The sequence below is a fragment of the Manduca sexta genome, chromosome 15, assembly GCF_014839805.1.
Source record: "Manduca sexta isolate Smith_Timp_Sample1 chromosome 15, JHU_Msex_v1.0, whole genome shotgun sequence".
NCBI lineage: Eukaryota > Metazoa > Arthropoda > Insecta > Lepidoptera > Sphingidae > Manduca > Manduca sexta.
The window spans coordinates 12,072,370-12,090,983 of record NC_051129.1 but is presented as its reverse complement, the minus strand read 5'-3'; the positions used below and the strand labels follow the sequence as shown (position 1 = coordinate 12,090,983).

Below are 18,614 nucleotides of genomic sequence, written 5' to 3'. Positions count from 1 at the left end.
AGATGTGTATTCGTCTGCCAAGTTTGAATTTCCCGCCCTCTAAATTCGCCGCCCGGGGCTGGGCCCTGGCTTGCCCCCCCCTAGATCAGAGGCTGACTGAGAGTGTTATAAACGTAAGAGTAGACAAATATAATGAGAAAGCTTCGAACTGCTATTGTTTCGTAACCGTTATTTATAATAATAAACTGATTCTATAATAATTCGCGTGATGGTGGTATGTGTGTGAGAGCGAAAGGTATTCAAATTCGCACGCATTTGCCGCCAACTAAATCGACCAATACCGCTGGCCAACGAGAGGCCACACGCCCGCGCCATCCAGCGGATGACGCTAGTAACAAAGTTTGGTGCATCGATGGCGGCACGTTCCCCGGCGCGCTTCATAATTAATACAATAACTGTGAAAGTATAGATTTCCCAGGACCCATAATCCTTACATTGTGTGTACTAACTGTGTGTGGTGTCCTGACAAACGTGACGGAGTGCAGCAGTATAACCAAGGCGGGTTCCTGACGTCGTGTGGCAGTGGCAGATGTGAGTACTTGCATGCATTTCCATCGTCACGCGAATATACGTCTATGTCCCTATGTATCATCACGATACATATTTTGGTGCCGAAACCCGGGAATAGCAATCATAATTGGTCCGCTATTTCAATCATTTAGTTTGAGTTATTTCGATAAATTTGTCTCAATAGCCGAAACATTACGATAACCCGCCATTACTCCCTTCAATACATAGTTTAATCTAACTTTCCAGTAAAGGCATATGATTGTTTGCATACTTAAAACTTTAAATTCCTTGTGTTTGCAATTGATTTCTGTAATAACATTCATTTCCATGCGATTTAGGTAACAAATTATTATTTGTTACGCGCTAACATTAGGTACTTATAGCGGCGCGCATACTTCGTAGTGCCTATTTGTCGTAAATCGCCAACGATATACGTAGTTTATTCTAATAATAATTATTATTATTTGTGTGAGTGGCTATTTCGCTGTTACAGTTAATCAGTGTATATTACTTTTCCCGATGCAAACAATTAAATCGTATTTCGAATAATATCCGCCATTTTGCAGTTTAAGTTGCGCCGACGTATATTTGCCGCTTATGTATTTAAGTAGTAAATACATAATATTCAAAAGCGTTCTCGTACTATAAGCCGATGTGTTATAATTATATACGTTAGTGTTAATTGTGATTTTCTCGTCTCGTTACCGTCGATACATCTATTCATTTTAAATTCGTTAGTGTTTCGTCGCGTTTCGATCCTGTCACATTTTCACCGCTTCATAATAATTATTAGCACATAGACGGGCTTGTACGCAGATTCAATTCGGTATCGGTTTTAATACAAAAGGTGTCGTTCATCCGTATTAATTCTAGCGACGTCTATTTATTAAAACATACACAGTTAGGTATCTACCTAAGTCAAAATAAGCGGCAAAGTACATTTATATACTTTCGTTACTGTCGTGTATACATACATACGTAAAGCCATTCGGTCACTCCTACTGTTGTCGTAATAAATACGTTAGTGCTATTTACTTCAATCGTTTTAACTAATTCGTATAGTACTATTTCTCGCGACAAACAAGTTGAGTTGTGACAACTTTTCGTAGATATATAATTATTGTATTATATATTTAATTTTCATTTCATTGCGTAATCATTAGGTATTACATACCTACTTATACGTTCATTCGTTCACTCATTCGCTGTGCCTACTATTCAGACTCGTGCGTTCAGCGTTGTATTATCCGGTGTTGTTTAGGCATATTTATCGCGTATAACGCTTCCATCTGTAACGGGGTAGGCTGTGAGTATAAACTTTTTTAAGTTTAACATTTCGTTTAGTCGATTTAAAAATCGTTTAAGATGTCGTATCGTCCGGTACGCGTTTGTAAACCTAAAGGGCGTGTTACTAAGTCGGCAAGTTTAGTTCGCCCACATATTCAGGAGTTGCCTGTGCTTCGCCGCAAGCGCACTCTGCCCTTAAATCGTTTAAAGAAACTTCTCGAAGTTGCTAAATTAGCAAAGGATGATGAGTCATCTTTAGATTTGTTTAGTATTCAATTTTCCGCGTTACCGAAATTAATTGAAAGTTTTGAAAGTGCTCATTCGGACATTTTATGTGTTATCAATGATGATGATTCCGAACACGAGGATGAAGTACGTGACGAGTTCGATAATATTCATTTTGAGATTTTGGCAATCCATCGAAAATTATTTCCCGAATCTAATTGTAAACCGTGCGATAAGAAGGCGAATTGTTCGTCCACAGCAGACGTTTAGTTACCTAAAATTAACTTACCATCGTTTTCCGGGGAAATAAAAGAGTGGCCAAAATTCTTTGATTTGTTTAACTCGTTGATTCATAACAATGAATCGCTATCAGACACGAAACGTATGCAATATCTCGAAACATGTCTCAGTGGGGATGCATTAGGTGTTATTCGATCTTATCCCATTCAAGGTAAATACTATCGCAGTGCATATGAGGCGCTGGTCGCCAGGTTTCGAGATAAGCGAGAATTAGCTTTTACGTGTTGGAAAGAGATATTAAATATTAATTTGAAATCTCTGTCACCTGTCGAATTTCGGCGTAATTTGGATTTAATAAATGAAAATTTAAACGTATTATCCGGTCTTGACCTTCCTACTCATGAGTGGGACTTCGTTCTGTGTTATTTAGTATTATCGAAATTAGATACCCAGACTCGACGTTCTTTTGAACAAAAGCAAGAGGCTACTGAATTGCCGCAGTATCAAGCGCTGAAAACCTTTTGTTTAATCGAGCTGATGCTTTAATTCGCGATAACCATTTTTCTTCGAGTAGCCAGGTTAGTCCTGATGTAGGGAAACCTTCAGACAAAGCTAAGCCACTTAAAAGCGTATCGTCGAGTAATTCGAAGTTTCAGAAGAAAACCACAGTATTTCTTGCAAATAACACAGATAATTCCGTATCCAACAAGAAACTCAGTTCATCTTCTTCTCATTCACCTGTAGCGATATCCGTAAAGTGTTCATTTTGTTCGGGTGATCATTCGATAAACAAATGTAATAAATTCGTACAACTTTCAGTCGCGGAACGCAGTAACCATGCGCGCATTCATCGTTGGTGCTTCAATTGTTTAAAACTGTCTCACAGCGTCAAGGATTGTAAATCTTTGTTCAGGTGTTATAAATGTCATAAACGGCATCATTCACTTCTACACGAGGAAGGAGCGTCCACTCCTTCAAATGTGGTTTCAGATGGCGAATCACCGAATAATCAGGTTCGCGTGTTGACTAGCATGCGTGAACATTCTTTTGTTTTATTATCCACAGCTGTTGTCCAAATTCGCGATTCATCGGGACATTTTCAATCGTTTCGAGCCTTGATTGATTCTGGTAGTCAAAGTCACTTTATCACCGAAGATGTCGTTCATCGATTAGGTCTCATCAGTAATTCGACGTCGAATAAGGTTAGTGGATTGGGTCATTCATCAGCTCCAGTGTCAGGTATAGTACATCTTGATATTGGGCGAAGCGATAAAGCTCTCTTTACCATCAAAGCCTTGACTTTTACCAAGTATCTGTGGTAAGATGCCATCAATTCGACTTGATAAATCTTCGTGGCATCATATTAAAGCGTTGCAGTTAGCAGACCCAAATTGTCACAAACCTGGTCCAGTCGATCTTCTTATAGGTGCGGAGTGCTTTGCTTCGCTTCTGTTGCCGGGATCAATTAAAGGTGACACCAATCAACCGTCAGCTCTTAATTCCGTATTCGGTTGGCTGCTGGTCGGGAACGTCGGATACGTAGAGCCTGAAGCACACTCGTTCTTCATTCATGAGGAGCCACAACTTCATGAAGAGTTGAAGAAATTATGGCAGCTGGAGGAATTGAGCGTTCTTCCTTCGAAACCTCTCACCGTCGAAGACGAGAGATGCGAGCAAATCTTCAAAGACCTTCAGGAGAGAGATCACGCTGGTCGATACATTGTATCTTTGCCTTTCAGAAACGATGAGCACGAGACTACCTTTCCCGGATCTCGTGATACAGCTTTGAGGTGCTTTCATTCAATTGAGAAACGCCTCCTCAAGAACAGGAGTTGTATGAAAAATACTGCGACTTCATGAAGGAATATCTCGATCAGGGTCACATGAGCCTTGTACCGACTGAAGAATTGAGTATTGGAAAATATTTCATTCCTCATCATTTTGTACTTCGTACGGAGAGCAGCACTACTCCTCTTCGTGTTGTATTCAACGCCTCCGCTAAAGATGCGAGAGGACTATCGTTAAATGATGTGTTGCTCGTAGGTCCTAAATTGCAAACGAATATTGTTGAAATTCTGCTAAAATTCCGCATTCATGCTGTTGTTTTCACCGCAGACATGAAACAAATGTACCGACAAATTCTCATTCGAGCGTCTGATCGTGATTATCAGCGCATCTTCTGGCGATCTAATGTGGACCAACCCGTGCAGGAATATCGTCTTAATACCGTGACCTACGGCGTGTCTTCCGCACCTTTTCTCGCATGCCGTACTGTCAAACAGCTGATTCATGATGAGGGTGGTGAATTTCCACTTGCGAGTCAAGTTTTGGGATCCGATGTTTATGTCGATGACATAATAACTGGTTTTAGTAACGTTCGTATGGCTCAAAATGCGAAAACTCAAATAATCGAACTTTTGAAAAAGGGGCATTTCGAACTCAGAAAATGGGCTAGTAATGTTCCTCAGTTACTCTCTGATTTACCACGAGAATATTGCTTAACCGATCCTGTATCTATGGATGTTGACGACAACCCTACTCTCAAGGTATTAGGTCTTAAGTGGGATCCTTGTAATGATTCGTTCCTTTTTTCAGTAACTCCTCAGCATAAGAAATGTTCGAAGCGTAACATTCTTAGCGAGCTTGCACGTATATACGATCCACTTGGCTTCCTGTCGCCATTAATTTTGGTGGCAAAGGTGTTGGTTCAGCGCCTCTGGATCCTTGAGATAGGTTGGGATGAAGACCCTCCTAATGATATAGTCCAGTTTTGGTCTCGATATCTTGAACAATTACCATTGTTAGAATCTTTACAGATTCCCCGTTTGTTTGCTGGACAGGACTGTATCTCTTGGGAGTTACACGGCTTTTCAGACAGTTCGGAAACAGGTTATGGTGGTGTGATTTATTTACGAACCGTGAACGCTGAGGGTAATATTCAGACCTTCTTTGTTTGTTCAAAGGCGCGAGTCGCACCTACAAAATCCACTTCCCTTCCTAGGTTGGAGCTTTGCGCTGCAGTTCTTCTTGCCGACCTGCTGAAATTTGCCATGGATGTTTTCTCGTCCCGGTTAACATTTACTGGTGTTTTCGCCTGGTCTGATTCTACCGTTGTACTAGCGTGGCTTCGCTCTCACTCCTCGCGCTGGAAAACTTTCGTTGCGAATCGCGTTAGTCACATTCACGAAGTCATTCCAGACGTTCACTGGCGCCATGTGGATTCCGAAGATAATCCGGCAGATGTAGCTTCTCGTGGTCAGCTGCCATCCGATCTCGTCAACAATAGCTTATGGTGGGCGGGTCCCGCCTGGCTTCGCTCCCCTTCTCAGCAATGGCCACAACTTGAAATTAATCCTAACGAGGACCTCCTTCATTTTGAGGAAAAAGCTTTAAAAACGTTCTTTACCTCCGACGATGCGAAGAATTCCTTTATCGACACTCTTCTCATTCGTTATTCTTCGATTCGGAAAATACAGCGTATCATTTGTTGGTGGTTAAGATTCATTAGATTTTTACGAGATAAAAATATTCGTTGCTCAAATCCTTTTCTCGATCGTGTTGAGCTTCATGCCGCTTTGTTGATCGTCGTAAAGCACAATCAACAATCCTTTTCGAAAACGAAATACGCCAGTTGCGGGAAGGACAATTATTAACGAAACAGATGCGTAAGTTGAACCCCTTTCTCGATGCGCAGGGAATTCTCAGGGTGGGCGGTCGCCTTGCAAGATCCGGCCTCGAATTCGAGCATAAACACCCCGCTTTACTCCCTCGTAAATCCAGGTTAACTTACCTTGTTATAGAAGCCGTTCATCGTGAAAATTGTCACGCGGGCGTGAATACCACGCAGTATCTTCTTTCGCAACAGTTTTGGGTATTGTCTCCTAAACGTGCCATTCGGCATTGCCTATCCAAATGTGTGTCGTGTTATAAAACGCATCCATCCCCACTGGAACCTTTCATGAGTGACTTGCCTGCAGTTCGTGTGAATCAGGTAAAACCGTTTTCTGTTGTAGGGATCGACTACGGTGGCCCTTTTCGTATTAAAACCGGTAAATATCGAGGTGCGAAAATCACTAAAGCTTACTTATGTTTATTTGTTTGTCTCGCAACTCGCGCAGTTCATCTTGAGGCAGTCTCAGATCTTTCTTCGGATGCTTTCCTCGGTGCTCTGCGTCGGTTTTCCGGGCGACGCGGACGGGTCAGCATAATTCATTCTGATTGTGGGACAAATTACGTTGGTGCTAATGCACAATTAACTGAATATATGCGAAGTGCTGCTCATGCTAATCAAATCGAATTTCGTTTCAATCCGCCCTCAAGTCCCCACTTTGGTGGAGTGTGGGAAATACAGATAAAATCCGTAAAATCGCACTTGTATCGTATCGTTGGCGATCAATGTTTAACATTTGAAGAGTTAACAACACTCTTTGTACAAATCGAATCGATGTTAAATTCGTGACCTCTTTGTCCTCTGAGTTCAGATCCTAATGATTTTGCTGTTCTAACACCAGGGCATTTTCTAACTCTTGAGCCGTTAACATCTATCCCTGATGAAGATTTAACTTCTTTGAACATAAATCGTTTGGGCCGATGGCAACTGATTCAACGTTTTCAGCAGGATTTCTGGAACCGTTGGAAACATGAATATCTTCATTCTCTGACTCAGCGGGCGAAGTGGACTAAGCATTCAAAACCGTTGAGCGTAGGATCAGTAGTTATTGTTAAAGCCGATAATTCGCTTCCGTTACATTGGCCGTTAGCTCGGGTTGAAGAGTTACATCCGAGTCCTGATGGCGTAGTTCGCATTGCCACGATACGTACTGCTGAAGGCTCTCGTTTCACGAGGCCTTTAGTCAAACTCTGTCCGTTGCCGAATCAAAACGAATAACGTAACTTAACTTAAACCTATAGTTCATAATTTTAAGTTCGTAATCATATGCCTTTTAAGTTAGGTTAATTTTTCTTAAATTTTGGAAAATACATTAATGTATTTTGGTGGGCGGAATGTTTCGTAACCGTTATTTATAATAATAAACTGATTCTATAATAATTCGCGTGATGGTGGTATGTGTGTGAGAGCGAAAGGTATTCAAATTCGCACGCATTTGCCGCCAACTAAATCGACCAATACCGCTGGCCAACGAGAGGCCACACGCCCGCGCCATCCAGCGGATGACGCTAGTAACAAAAGTTTGGTGCATCGATGGCGGCACGTTCCCCGGCGCGCTTCATAATTAATACAATAACTGTGAAAGTATAGATTTCCCAGGACCCATAATCCTTACATTGTGTGTACTAACTGTGTGTGGTGTCCTGACAAACGTGACGGAGTGCAGCAGTATAACCAAGGCGGGTTCCTGACGTCGTGTGGCAGTGGCAGATGTGAGTACTTGCATGCATTTCCATCGTCACGCGAATATACGTCTATGTCCCTATGTATCATCACGATACAGCTATGCTATCGGGAGCTACACGTGTTATTGTGAGTCAACCATAAAAGATAGACATATGCTGTCGTGGGATATTTTTTATATAATTTTAAGGCGAACATTTCCGTCATACATGATTTCTGTGTAGCTTTAACAATTAAGGTTGAACACGCGGCGGAAGCTTAAAAAATGGAGTAACTTCTCCCGTTTTCCCAACATTGCCCTTCACTGCTCTGCTCCTATTAATTGTAGCGTGATGAAAAGTATACTATAACCTGCACAGGAGTATGACAAATAAATGTACCAAGTTTCGTTAAAATCCGTCGAGTAGTTTTCGTTTCTATAACGGTTATACAGACAGACAGACAAAAATTTTACTAATTGCATTTTTGGCATCAGTATCGATCCCTAATCACCCCCTGATAGTTATTTTGGAAATATATTTCATGTACAGAATTGACCTCTCTACAGATTTATTATAAGTATAGCGTATAGAAGAAGATAGAAGATAGATAGATAGATGAATGGTATTTACAATCGGTGGTATATATCAAAAGAATCTAGAAGCCTTGTACCTGCGGGTAGCCGGTGTCGGCCTGGTGTCGCACGGCGTCGTGCACGAGCCGCGCCAGCTCGGGCCGGTGCGCGCGCGCCGCCGTCAAGCGTGACGCGCGTTGCACGCGTCCGTGTACGCGTTCACTGCGATCAGGATCGGGCCCACCATCGTCTGCAAAATGCACACAAATAAACACTACTTATAAATAAACGTTCAATATTACTATGTATATTCAAAACAACCAACAGCTATAATGCCACTAACTCTTGACGTCAACTCTTAAAATTGCAAAGTATATTAAAAGCTTCTTATAAAGACGTATCCAACACTGTAGGGTGTCCGGATTAGATTAAATTATTAATGCACGCGATAAACTGTTTATGTTTTATATTTTTTAAACAAACTCTTTTTTATCGCGGGCCAAAACGTATCGCTACCCCCACAGGACAGATGAGTGGAAAGGTTATTTTTTACTTTTATACGTGCAAAGTTACCCCACTTTACGTTCTGGTAAGAAGAGTGCGGTGCAATAGAATTTCGACTGACGAGAGATTATTATCCCTCGGCAGTCGACACAATTATGCCGGTCTGTTGGAACCGTATATACAAAGGCTGATCCCGGTGTTTTAACAAGTTGTGTGCGGTATTATATAGGTTTCACTGGTGTTACGACCCAATGTTTACGGCAGTATAGCATGGTCCGACGGAGCATTGCGCCGAGTCCCTAACTCACTATACACGCCGAGATAGGGACCAGAACCCGTCGTGGCCTTTTTCGACGCATAAGAGACAGCCCTGGGATATCGTGTTGCATAACGACAGCCACGCGGAGCAGTCCGCGCGATGCCGCCTCGCGGTCCGTCTCACTTACTAAGAAGGGAGTTAAGGGAGCCCCTGAATTCCGAAAGACTGTCTTAATGTCTATGTCAACGCGAAGCCAACTATCCGCGTTGGCGTCCGTCTTGGGATCGCCTCATTGAAGTAGATGAGCAAACAGTCCCTCCCCTGCTCGCCCCGCAGTGCCCACAAAACCCCATCTAGTCGCCTTTCCATTAATTTAGAATATTCATTATTTACTACTGTCATGAGCATAGCCACCTTTGGGTCCAACCTCGGATTACTTCGGGAATTTACTGTCATTGGCTCCCAATGACGCGACATGCGTGCTCAGCCAATAAGAGCGTGTGAACCCGTTAGGTGACGCGTGAGCATTCAAAATTTAGTCGTTTAAGCGTTTAATGTTTTATATAATAATTTACTTTTGCAGTTATCACATTTATAATTATTGTACCTCTGTAAAAGTTCACTTTGTTATATTACTGTAAACTATAATAAGTTACTGGGTCGCAAGAGAAGTAAATTCTCTCCCAAAAATGCATACAATGTTGGGTGATGTTAAGAATTGATTGCGATGACACCGTCACCGTTTTTTGGAGTAAAGTTAATTTTTTTCGTCTGGAAACGACTTCTGCCAGCAGTATGCATTTGCAGAGATCAATTTTATCAGTCACATGTGCACTCTAGAATAAGTACTCCCACGGTGTTATGAAATGTCTTAAAATGAGATTTTAAAATGATATCTTTATGGTAGAAGGCGAATGGCTATGCCTCTGGTATTGCCGACGTCCATGGTAATGGTCACCACTTACCATCAGATGAGCCGTTAGGTTGTCTGCGTTCGGAGCCGTTAAAAAATATACGTCATAAAGAAAGTAACTTACATAGAACTTGTTGTGGTAGAACCTGGTTTGCAGTGTGCGTACCACCGCGTCCTCGGTAAGCGGGCCGCGCAGGTGGATGAGGTCGTCCACGTCGGCGCCTCCCACCGCACCGCCCGTGCCCGCCGCGCCGCCCGCGCCGCCCGCACCGCCCGCACCGCCGGCGCCCGCTGCACCGGCGCAAGACGCCGTCGGCGTCGGCGCCGGAGCTGGCGCACTCCGCCATCGAGCTTCTGTACACATCACAATATCAAACACGGCCACGTGAGTTCGGGTTAAGGGTAGGTCAAGTAAAGGAAGAGCAATAGCACTCATGTCACGTGGAATATGTGAGCTTGGGAGTAAGGATATTAAGAATAGGAATACAGGGTATAGTAGCAATAGCAGCGGGAAGTACCTGGTGGTGGTGGTGCCGGGTGGTGGGGCAGGGCGGCGGGTGGCGGCGGCAGGTGGTGTGCGCGCGGCGGCACGGCGGGCTGCGAGCCCGCGCCGCCCGCGCCGCCAGCTCCACCCGCACCCACGTGCAAGTGGTTTCGGAGCGTCACCAGCTCCGAACTGAGGCTTAGCAGCCGCCGCTGCAGGTGCACCGCCTCGTTCGACGACGATGCGTCTATAAATATTACGTTTCATGTTATGTACAAATGCGCCTCTAGACAACAAATACATTCAGGTGCAATTCAGAGCTCCTTCTCAATAATATCACTGTCTACTTGAATCTTGTTTTCATTGCGTCTTATTGTAATTGTCCATCCATTTAAGTCCCGCTGTTTATAAGCTATTGTCCATTCCACTCGAAACCGAAGTCTATAAAACATGGTCTAATTGCCTGCGCGGTCTTGCATCATATCGTTCAATTTTAAATGACTCAAATACAAAACAGACTGTTGTTTTAACTAGCTAACTCTATGGCACAGTGCACATGTTGTAACGTTATGACAAAATAAGGCTTCGTTAAATGATAAAATATAATACATCATACAATACATACTGTGTATACGTGTTGTATTAATTTGAATTGCCAGTAACCCCCAAAGACCATGTATCTTAGGCTACCATAAAACAGGTTACAACTTTTGGACTTAATTATAAATTAGTTGTTTTAATTTAAATTAGATAAAAACAATATAAAGCAAAAATACAATGAGATGAGCTTCACAAAAGTAATTGGTTGTGTCGATAGTAAATTGGTGCAATTAGTTATTAATGTGTGTGATACATCCCAGAATTGATGAAGTGGCATAAATAACACTTACAGACAAGGGCGGAGGTACTCACAAGCAATATCATACAGCCTGTAGCATTAGTGTTATAGAAATATTAATTAAATGTCAGATTCAAGACAGCCTGCTGCGCCGGCACAAGAGTCGGCGCACGGTGAGCGTGATATACCAACTTTAGATTTTCACTGTAGTAAAATATCAATTTCGATGTTTGGTCGAATTGTTATTTAATCATACGAGCGATATCACTCCTGAAACTAATGTTGCCTCATCACGAGACGCCGATTGATTGCAGTAGTAAGCCCGTGTAGCTTTTAAGTACGCGTCACAACCAAATATTATCGTCACTAAACGGCCAACTGTTCGGTCCACCTGATTATTTTATGATGTTGTGAGTAGTGGTCGGTGCAGCGGTGGTGCGGGAGCGGAGGCGAGGGGGCTCAGACGCAACCGGTCGTCCGGCGCCCTTTCACGGCGCGCCACGGAGCCCGCGGCCGCGCCGCACGCCGCGCGGTCCGCGTCAAAAACCTTTTATTAGTACGAGATCGAAGGGCACTTCCCCGCACCTAACCGCGCCGCGCACATCCGGGTGTATTTTGAAAGAGCTTTCGTTAATGTAAGTGAAACGCCCTCGGATTCCGTGAAAGTTATAATACTTGCGAAGAGCTGTGATGAGCGGCATACGCGAGCGCAGCTCGTCCGTCCACGAGTCATTGTCAATGAGTACCGTATACGTGGACTTGATTAAAAAAAATATAATATTATATCCAAACTAGACTATCTTTTAATTTGCCAACACACCAGGATTAAGGTGATAACTGATAGCGGACCCCATGGTCGTGTGAAGGTCCCTTGGATGAGGGTAGCCGTCACTACTTGCGCTCTAAATCTACCACCATACAATATTAATGGTAGACATTTTGTATATATTAGGAAGGAACTAGAACGAGGTCGAATAACGTCGCTACACGTCAACGACGAAAATACACAACAAACCGGTTACTGCGTAGCGAGTGAGCGGGGCGAGGTGGAGGAAGAAGGGGTACGGTTCTGTCACCGGATCACAGTGCCTCTCTTGGTACACGCGCCGATGGGCACCGCCTGGATCCATCATGAATGACATAAACTATTATGGATTGTATCCGTAATAACAGGTGTATGTTACAAATCGAGCGGGCAGCTCTTCGTGACGAGGTGATGTAAAGAAGACATGTATGTGAAGGGGCCAATCACATTCTTGTTTTCTTTTTTCTTTTTGCTTTCAATGACGAGACGAATCCGTCGTTCGCCTCATGATGTGCGATACGACGGCCCAAAAACAACAGAAACATCATCCAACACCTTGAATTACAAAGTATTGTTTGGTATTCCACTACGCTCGCCATCCTGAGACATGAGATGTTAAGTCTCACTATGTCCAGTAGTTACACTGGCTACAATGTCCTTCAAACCGGAGCACAACCGTGATTACACACTGCTGCTTGGTAGCAGAAATAGACATTGCGGTGGTACCTACCCAAGCGGACTCTCACATATGAGCGGCTATGACCCAACAACGAGACTGATTAAAACAATTTATAATATAACTAGTTGATGCTCACAGCTTCAAGCACATGAAAAGCCTTTCATGCTGTAAAAATTCCAAAATCACTGTAGTAATGCATACCTACTCACAGGAGTACACAGGTACGATGCCAACGCCATCTATTTGAAAAATCCAAGATATATGATATATCAATTGAGCAAATAACAGAGATAAAAGGTAGCCTATATGTTAATCCAGGACATAGTATATGTGGATGGCAAAGTTCATCCAAATCCGTTTCGGTGTTTACTTCTAACAAATATTCAAACATTTATAATATTCATTTATATATAATATTACTAAGAGTAAGAAATAAGCAAAGTAAGAGTAAGATTTTACAAATACGTATAATTAAAACTGTCCTCTTTTCCTGTGGAACGTAAGTAGTTCACAGCTATGGCAAAAAACAGAGCAAAACTAGTCGCTACCGAACGTCGTAGCACCGCACCGGCGCACGCGGCACGTGCGAGCTCGTATTATTAACTGTACCCGGAGTAATGCTAATGATCCTATAATTAAAACAAACGTAGGAAAAACCGTAAAATGCTAGAGGAACAGCGTTTTAATGTAAATGGTGCGATTTAGTTGCGAGTTGGCGTCGCGCGCACATAAATCAACCGAGCCGCTGATAGAGCGGACAAAAAATGCGCACGCGTCGCTCGTCGCGACAAGTGCACGCCGCTCAGCACCGCTTTTACTTTCGGCAGGGCATGCGCCGCGCGCCGCCACTCTAGCCGGCTCACCCACCGGACAATACCTCGGAAACACATGCTTCATACATCATACATACTCGCCGTCTTCACTAAACTTTACTTTGGCACATTCCATCATATCCACGCTCGTGCACAGTGGTCAGGTATGGAGTAATGATTTTCACATTCTGTTTCCTTTTCACTTATTTATTTCACTGACCTTACCTGACGACTTGCATGATTAATCATCATGAATCTTAGTCTCGAAATATCATTTCTTTTTTTATATGTAAAAAAGACGACCTCTTCGTTTAAATTCATGTTCGTTATGTGTGATTCATCCATGCAAAATCTCCGTCAGTTGAATATTGGAGCGGATAGGGTTTGGAATTTGGATGGCGGCCGCGTTACCGTCATATAACCATCGCGTCACTTCGCGTTCTGCGCTGGAGCATAAGACACATGCCCCGCGCTGAGCTCAACGAATTGGCCGTTAAACACGCCTCATCCTGACGTCAATGCCCAAGTTATGGCACCAGGAACGGCGCGATATGCGGGAAACGAGCAAAACACATCACCGACGTGTTTCTATCGGCGCGGCGGGGTGGGAGGGAAGGGATAAGCGCGCGGCCGCTCTCGCCGCTGACACTTATTGCGACGACATTCCCACACACGAGCGTCACTCGCGCAAAACAACCGCCTGATGGCACGCGACGATCGCAGGGCTGTGCCTAGTATTGCTGCATTCTGGGTTAAGTCCTCACATTCCGCAATTGAATTCACCAAAGTTCGATATCGATGATGTCTCGTAACAATGAATGAATATGAAATGCGTGTCGGACGCGAAAATTTTATATATATGTCGCGGTACCAAATGGCGCGAAGTTTGTGCCAACCCTGCAGTGGCCAGTGGCTAGCGGCGCGCGACAATTAGTCTTGGTGTATTGGACGGCAGAAGTGCGGAATGTCGGTGATGCGAGTAGCGCATGCGCACCACGCGTCTGACTCACCGCGCCACGACGCACACGCCGCCAACAAACATGCACTTTACCATGTAACTTTGGTGACAAGTCTATTTCAACTATAGAGTTTCTATCCCGGTAACAATACAGAGTTGATCTTTTGTTCCGATGGGTATTCTACGCGTGATAAGCAGCGAGCAATATCTAGTTATACCTGCATATTAGCTGACCAATAAAACGACGGATTTATTCTAACGCATACAATGTGAGAGACTATCGCATAAAATTTAAAGCCTACGATTAGTTAGTACATAATATTATGTTCCAATCAGACGCTAGACCATCAGACAGATGGATCACTTTAAAGTTTAAAACGATCAAATTTGAACAAAGATTTAGCGTCCAACAACTTGATTTCCCATCGAAAATAATTTGGAAGTTTATGGGCCTAATTGAAATGAATGCATGCTTCTATCTAATCAAAACAATTTTCACACGCAGCTAGAGAATGTATTATAAAACATAATGTTGACCAAAATACGGTTCTCGTAAAAAATCTTGCGAGATAAACATGCACCGCTAGCGGTTTATGATTTCCCGTCGGTTTGTATGTATGTAGTGTATACAGCGCGTTGAAGTCTTTTGGTAGGCGAGCGGCCGCACCTGCGTCCGGTGAACACTCGCGCTGCAACGCATGCTCTGCACGCATTGGTCACATCGCACTTACGCTGATTCACATTTAATTCCTTAGGCATTATCTATCACTCTACATATAATTCCTACTATATATTTTGTATTAGTAATGGTAGACTGTTACTTTATTATACAACATAAATGTGCCAGGTTAATCGAGATAGTACCACCAAATTACTGTAAACTGCGAAACGAAATAACAGCTTTTCTATTTCGTTTCGCAGGATTAGTGGCATTGCTGGAAGACCAACAATTTATTACCCGTTATCAATCCTTAAAACACTTAAAAGACAGCGACAGTATAAATTATAATAAAAAAAACAGACAGGAGTCAATAGAAAAAGTTGGCAGTGACCGTCGCTGTATTCATGTTATAATCGTGGCAAGTGCACGAAAATACATGTAATTAGTCTCCCGATGTCGTAACGCCAAAGGCGTCTTTTAGCGTGTGTGTATTAGAAAGGTTCTGCAGTATCTCTGCGGTATCGTGCAGCGACGGTTTCGAGCAGCTATCTTAGTGAAACGACCTAACCCCGGAACCATCACGTATGCGCCGAAGAAGACCAGAGTGGGTTTCAGGGATCGGGGTTAGAAAGTCGTTCCAATGATCGCTCGAATTATGCCATACGCCCGAGTGTCGACATTAGGCCATAAGACCGTGGAACGAACATAACCGTTCCACTCACTCTCCAAGTGAGCTAACGCGTTTTTGCCTGCGAAATAAAAGTTGTTCATGTTCGTGTTTGCCAAAATTTTTCCATCAATGGGAAAATAATATTAAACTGAGAAAAGTCTTAAAAATGTAAAGAAAGACGGCAAAGAACCAACAAGGTTGTGATTTTTTTTTATGAAAATCAAACCCGTTGAGAAACATGTTCACATTTTTGCACAATATAAAATTTTCAATAGTATTATCTACATATATAAAAATGAATCCCTATGTCTCTTGGTCACGCCATCACGCGTGAACGGCTGGACCGATTTCACAATATTTTTTGTGTTTCTTATTGTCAGGTGAAGGTTCTTATGAAAGAAAAATTCAAAAATTGGGCGGAAAATTTGAAAATTTAAGAACACTTAACGAAATTATTCATCATCATCATCATCATCTCAGCCAATGGAAGTCCACTGCTGAACATAGGCCTCCCCAAGGATCTCCACGTCGACCTGTTGGAAGCGGCCTGCATCCAGCGACTTCCTGCGACCTAGCCAGATCGTCCGTCCACCTTATAGGCGGGCGTCCGAACATTTCGCTTGCCTGTACGTGGCCTTCACTCTAGAACCTTTCGACCCCAACGGCCATCGGTTCTTCAAGCTATATGCCCGGCCCACTGCCACTTCAACTTGCTAATCCTATGGGCTATGTCGGTAACCTTTGTTCTCCTACGGATCTCCTCATTAAACTCTCCTCGGAACGAAAATATTAATTTTATACAAGTCAACTGTTTGAAATAACTGTCAGCGATTGACAGAATGCGCGCTGCAAATTCATAGTTAGGACGTAACTATGAATAACGGACAACGTCTATCAGATCAACTAGTCTTTTTATACATAGAATTTGTTTTTTATAAAAATGAAAATGTTGTTATTCTGGATTCGAATTTATGAATTACAATTTTTTTACTATAATAAAAATCTAGTATTCGTTATATTCAGACCTTTTTGTCACTTTCTTTTTGGGGTACGCAAATACTCGAAAATTGTAAGTTCATAATTTTTGTATTAATACTGTCCTTTATAATGGCAATTTTTCTCTATTTTCCAAATTTTCTTTTTATAGCACTGCGTGCCGCGGTTATATTATTAGTCTGTAGCTACCAACTATTTTTATTTTATTTTCTTTAATTTCGGGGTTTTATCCAACAAGGATATGCTTACCCAATCACCAACTATTTGAATCAAAATATATATCAGTTCTAATGATAGGACCCTTTTAAATTTTATCCGTGGTGGCTTCATCTGACTTTTCCAGTTCTAAATGTCTCCATGATTTAGGTTAAAAATACCTTTTTAGTTTATAATTTTGTCTCTGAGTTTTGCTATGGAGAGAACAGAAATTAAATAAATTTATATTTCCAACCCCTCCTTATCATATTTGATTAATTTTGTGACAGTTGAAGTCTAATTAGTATTTCCTGAGACTCCGGGCTTGACCGCTCGGTGACACAGTGCGTGTCACTGCTGATCCTGGCGTGCAGGAGTTGTAGTTGTAGCGGGCAAGAAGGCGAGAGGGCGAGGTAGACTCGTGTTCCAACCACGTTTCACGTATTGGGTTGCTCTAGTAAATTCTAATAAACCTTCCGGTACTACGTAATTTGGTGATCTTAAGGTTTGATCAGATCAATTTATCTAGTCAGTTTCGCGTTTTCTCAATCTCTATCCCATTCTGAATTAAAAACCCTGTTAAAAAAAATAATTTACAAATTGACGGCGCGCTAGAGATCGGTGCCACTCTGTGCAACGCAATAAAATGTAGCATTTTTTTATTTGCCGTGATGATAAGGTATCCAATGACTACACTGGCCCTGACAGTAAGTACAGTATAACCAATATAATATACATTATACATTGTTACGTCGTTTAGCGACAGACGCTGCATGTTTCGATTGTTGACCGAATTATACATTGATACAAGCCTGTGTCACTCTCCAGCTGACTTCAGTTGTCAGTCAAGTACATCCGGTGTGCTCGCATCATTAAATAACATCGTCGCCGTTGCTAAGGACATGGAGCAGGGCTACGATTTTCCGCTAGTTTAAAGATGTCTCATATAGTGCACGGAATACTATTGATCGCGTATTGTTCGCGGCTACTCATCACTATGTCGGTAGTGGTTACCGGCCCGCAGCATGTGCGTGTGAGTGTCGACGAGCGTCCGCGGCGGTGTGCCACATTCCTTCGGGAGAGAGAATAGTTTTGCAGCACTCGTGCCGTCGCGTGCCTCTCTAATGTCCGCGAGTGCACTCTACTGAACTAGTCATAAAATCTCATATTAAAAAAAATAACAATAGCAACATATTATGTACATTAGGGTGGAGCGATAATGAATGGACAATTTTATCTCTTCTTTTTTGAACGGCATACCGATGAAAAGTTGCGTTACAATAAATAAATTAAACATACAAAATTTTATCAACTTGTCTTGACGTTTCGAGGTGCCCCAACACAGTTGAAAATCAGAAAATAATATTTTTTCATGTTATTACTTACGATAGGAATTGTCCAGAAATTCATTATAAATACCCAAATATCAAATTGTTTTTGTTTTAAAATTAGGCATTAGTTGACACGATAGTAGTATTGCCCTAATGAAACCATCTCGTTTATTTTCTTCACAAACTGCACTTGAAGCTTTTGGTATAGAAAATCCCTAATATTCTAACATGTAAATATAATATTAAAATAAAATAAAAATGTGCCAAGACCATTGTTAACAATGGCTTTTAAGGCATCATCAGACATATTTCAAGTTCGAAGTGGCTCAGTTATCTTACAG

The 18,614-nt window shown here is 42.4% G+C and overlaps 2 protein-coding genes across 2 annotated transcripts; one reads left to right on the top strand and one right to left on the bottom strand.

The window, feature by feature from the left end:
• Nucleotides 1–3,585: 3,585 nt before the first annotated feature.
• Nucleotides 3,586–4,122, top strand: LOC119189428. Its single transcript, XM_037438985.1, has one exon. It carries the CDS (start codon nucleotides 3,586–3,588, stop codon nucleotides 4,120–4,122), a length of 537 nt encoding a protein of 178 aa, XP_037294882.1.
• Nucleotides 4,123–8,251: 4,129 nt separating this feature from the next.
• Nucleotides 8,252–11,486, bottom strand: LOC119189427. Its single transcript, XM_037438984.1, has 3 exons — nucleotides 10,363–11,486; nucleotides 9,969–10,198; nucleotides 8,252–8,418 (listed from the first exon to the last, which is right to left on the bottom strand). Exons 1-3 carry the CDS (start codon nucleotides 10,629–10,631, stop codon nucleotides 8,252–8,254), a joined length of 666 nt encoding a protein of 221 aa, XP_037294881.1. The 5' UTR covers nucleotides 10,632–11,486.
• Between the last annotated feature and the right edge of the window lie 7,128 nt (nucleotides 11,487–18,614).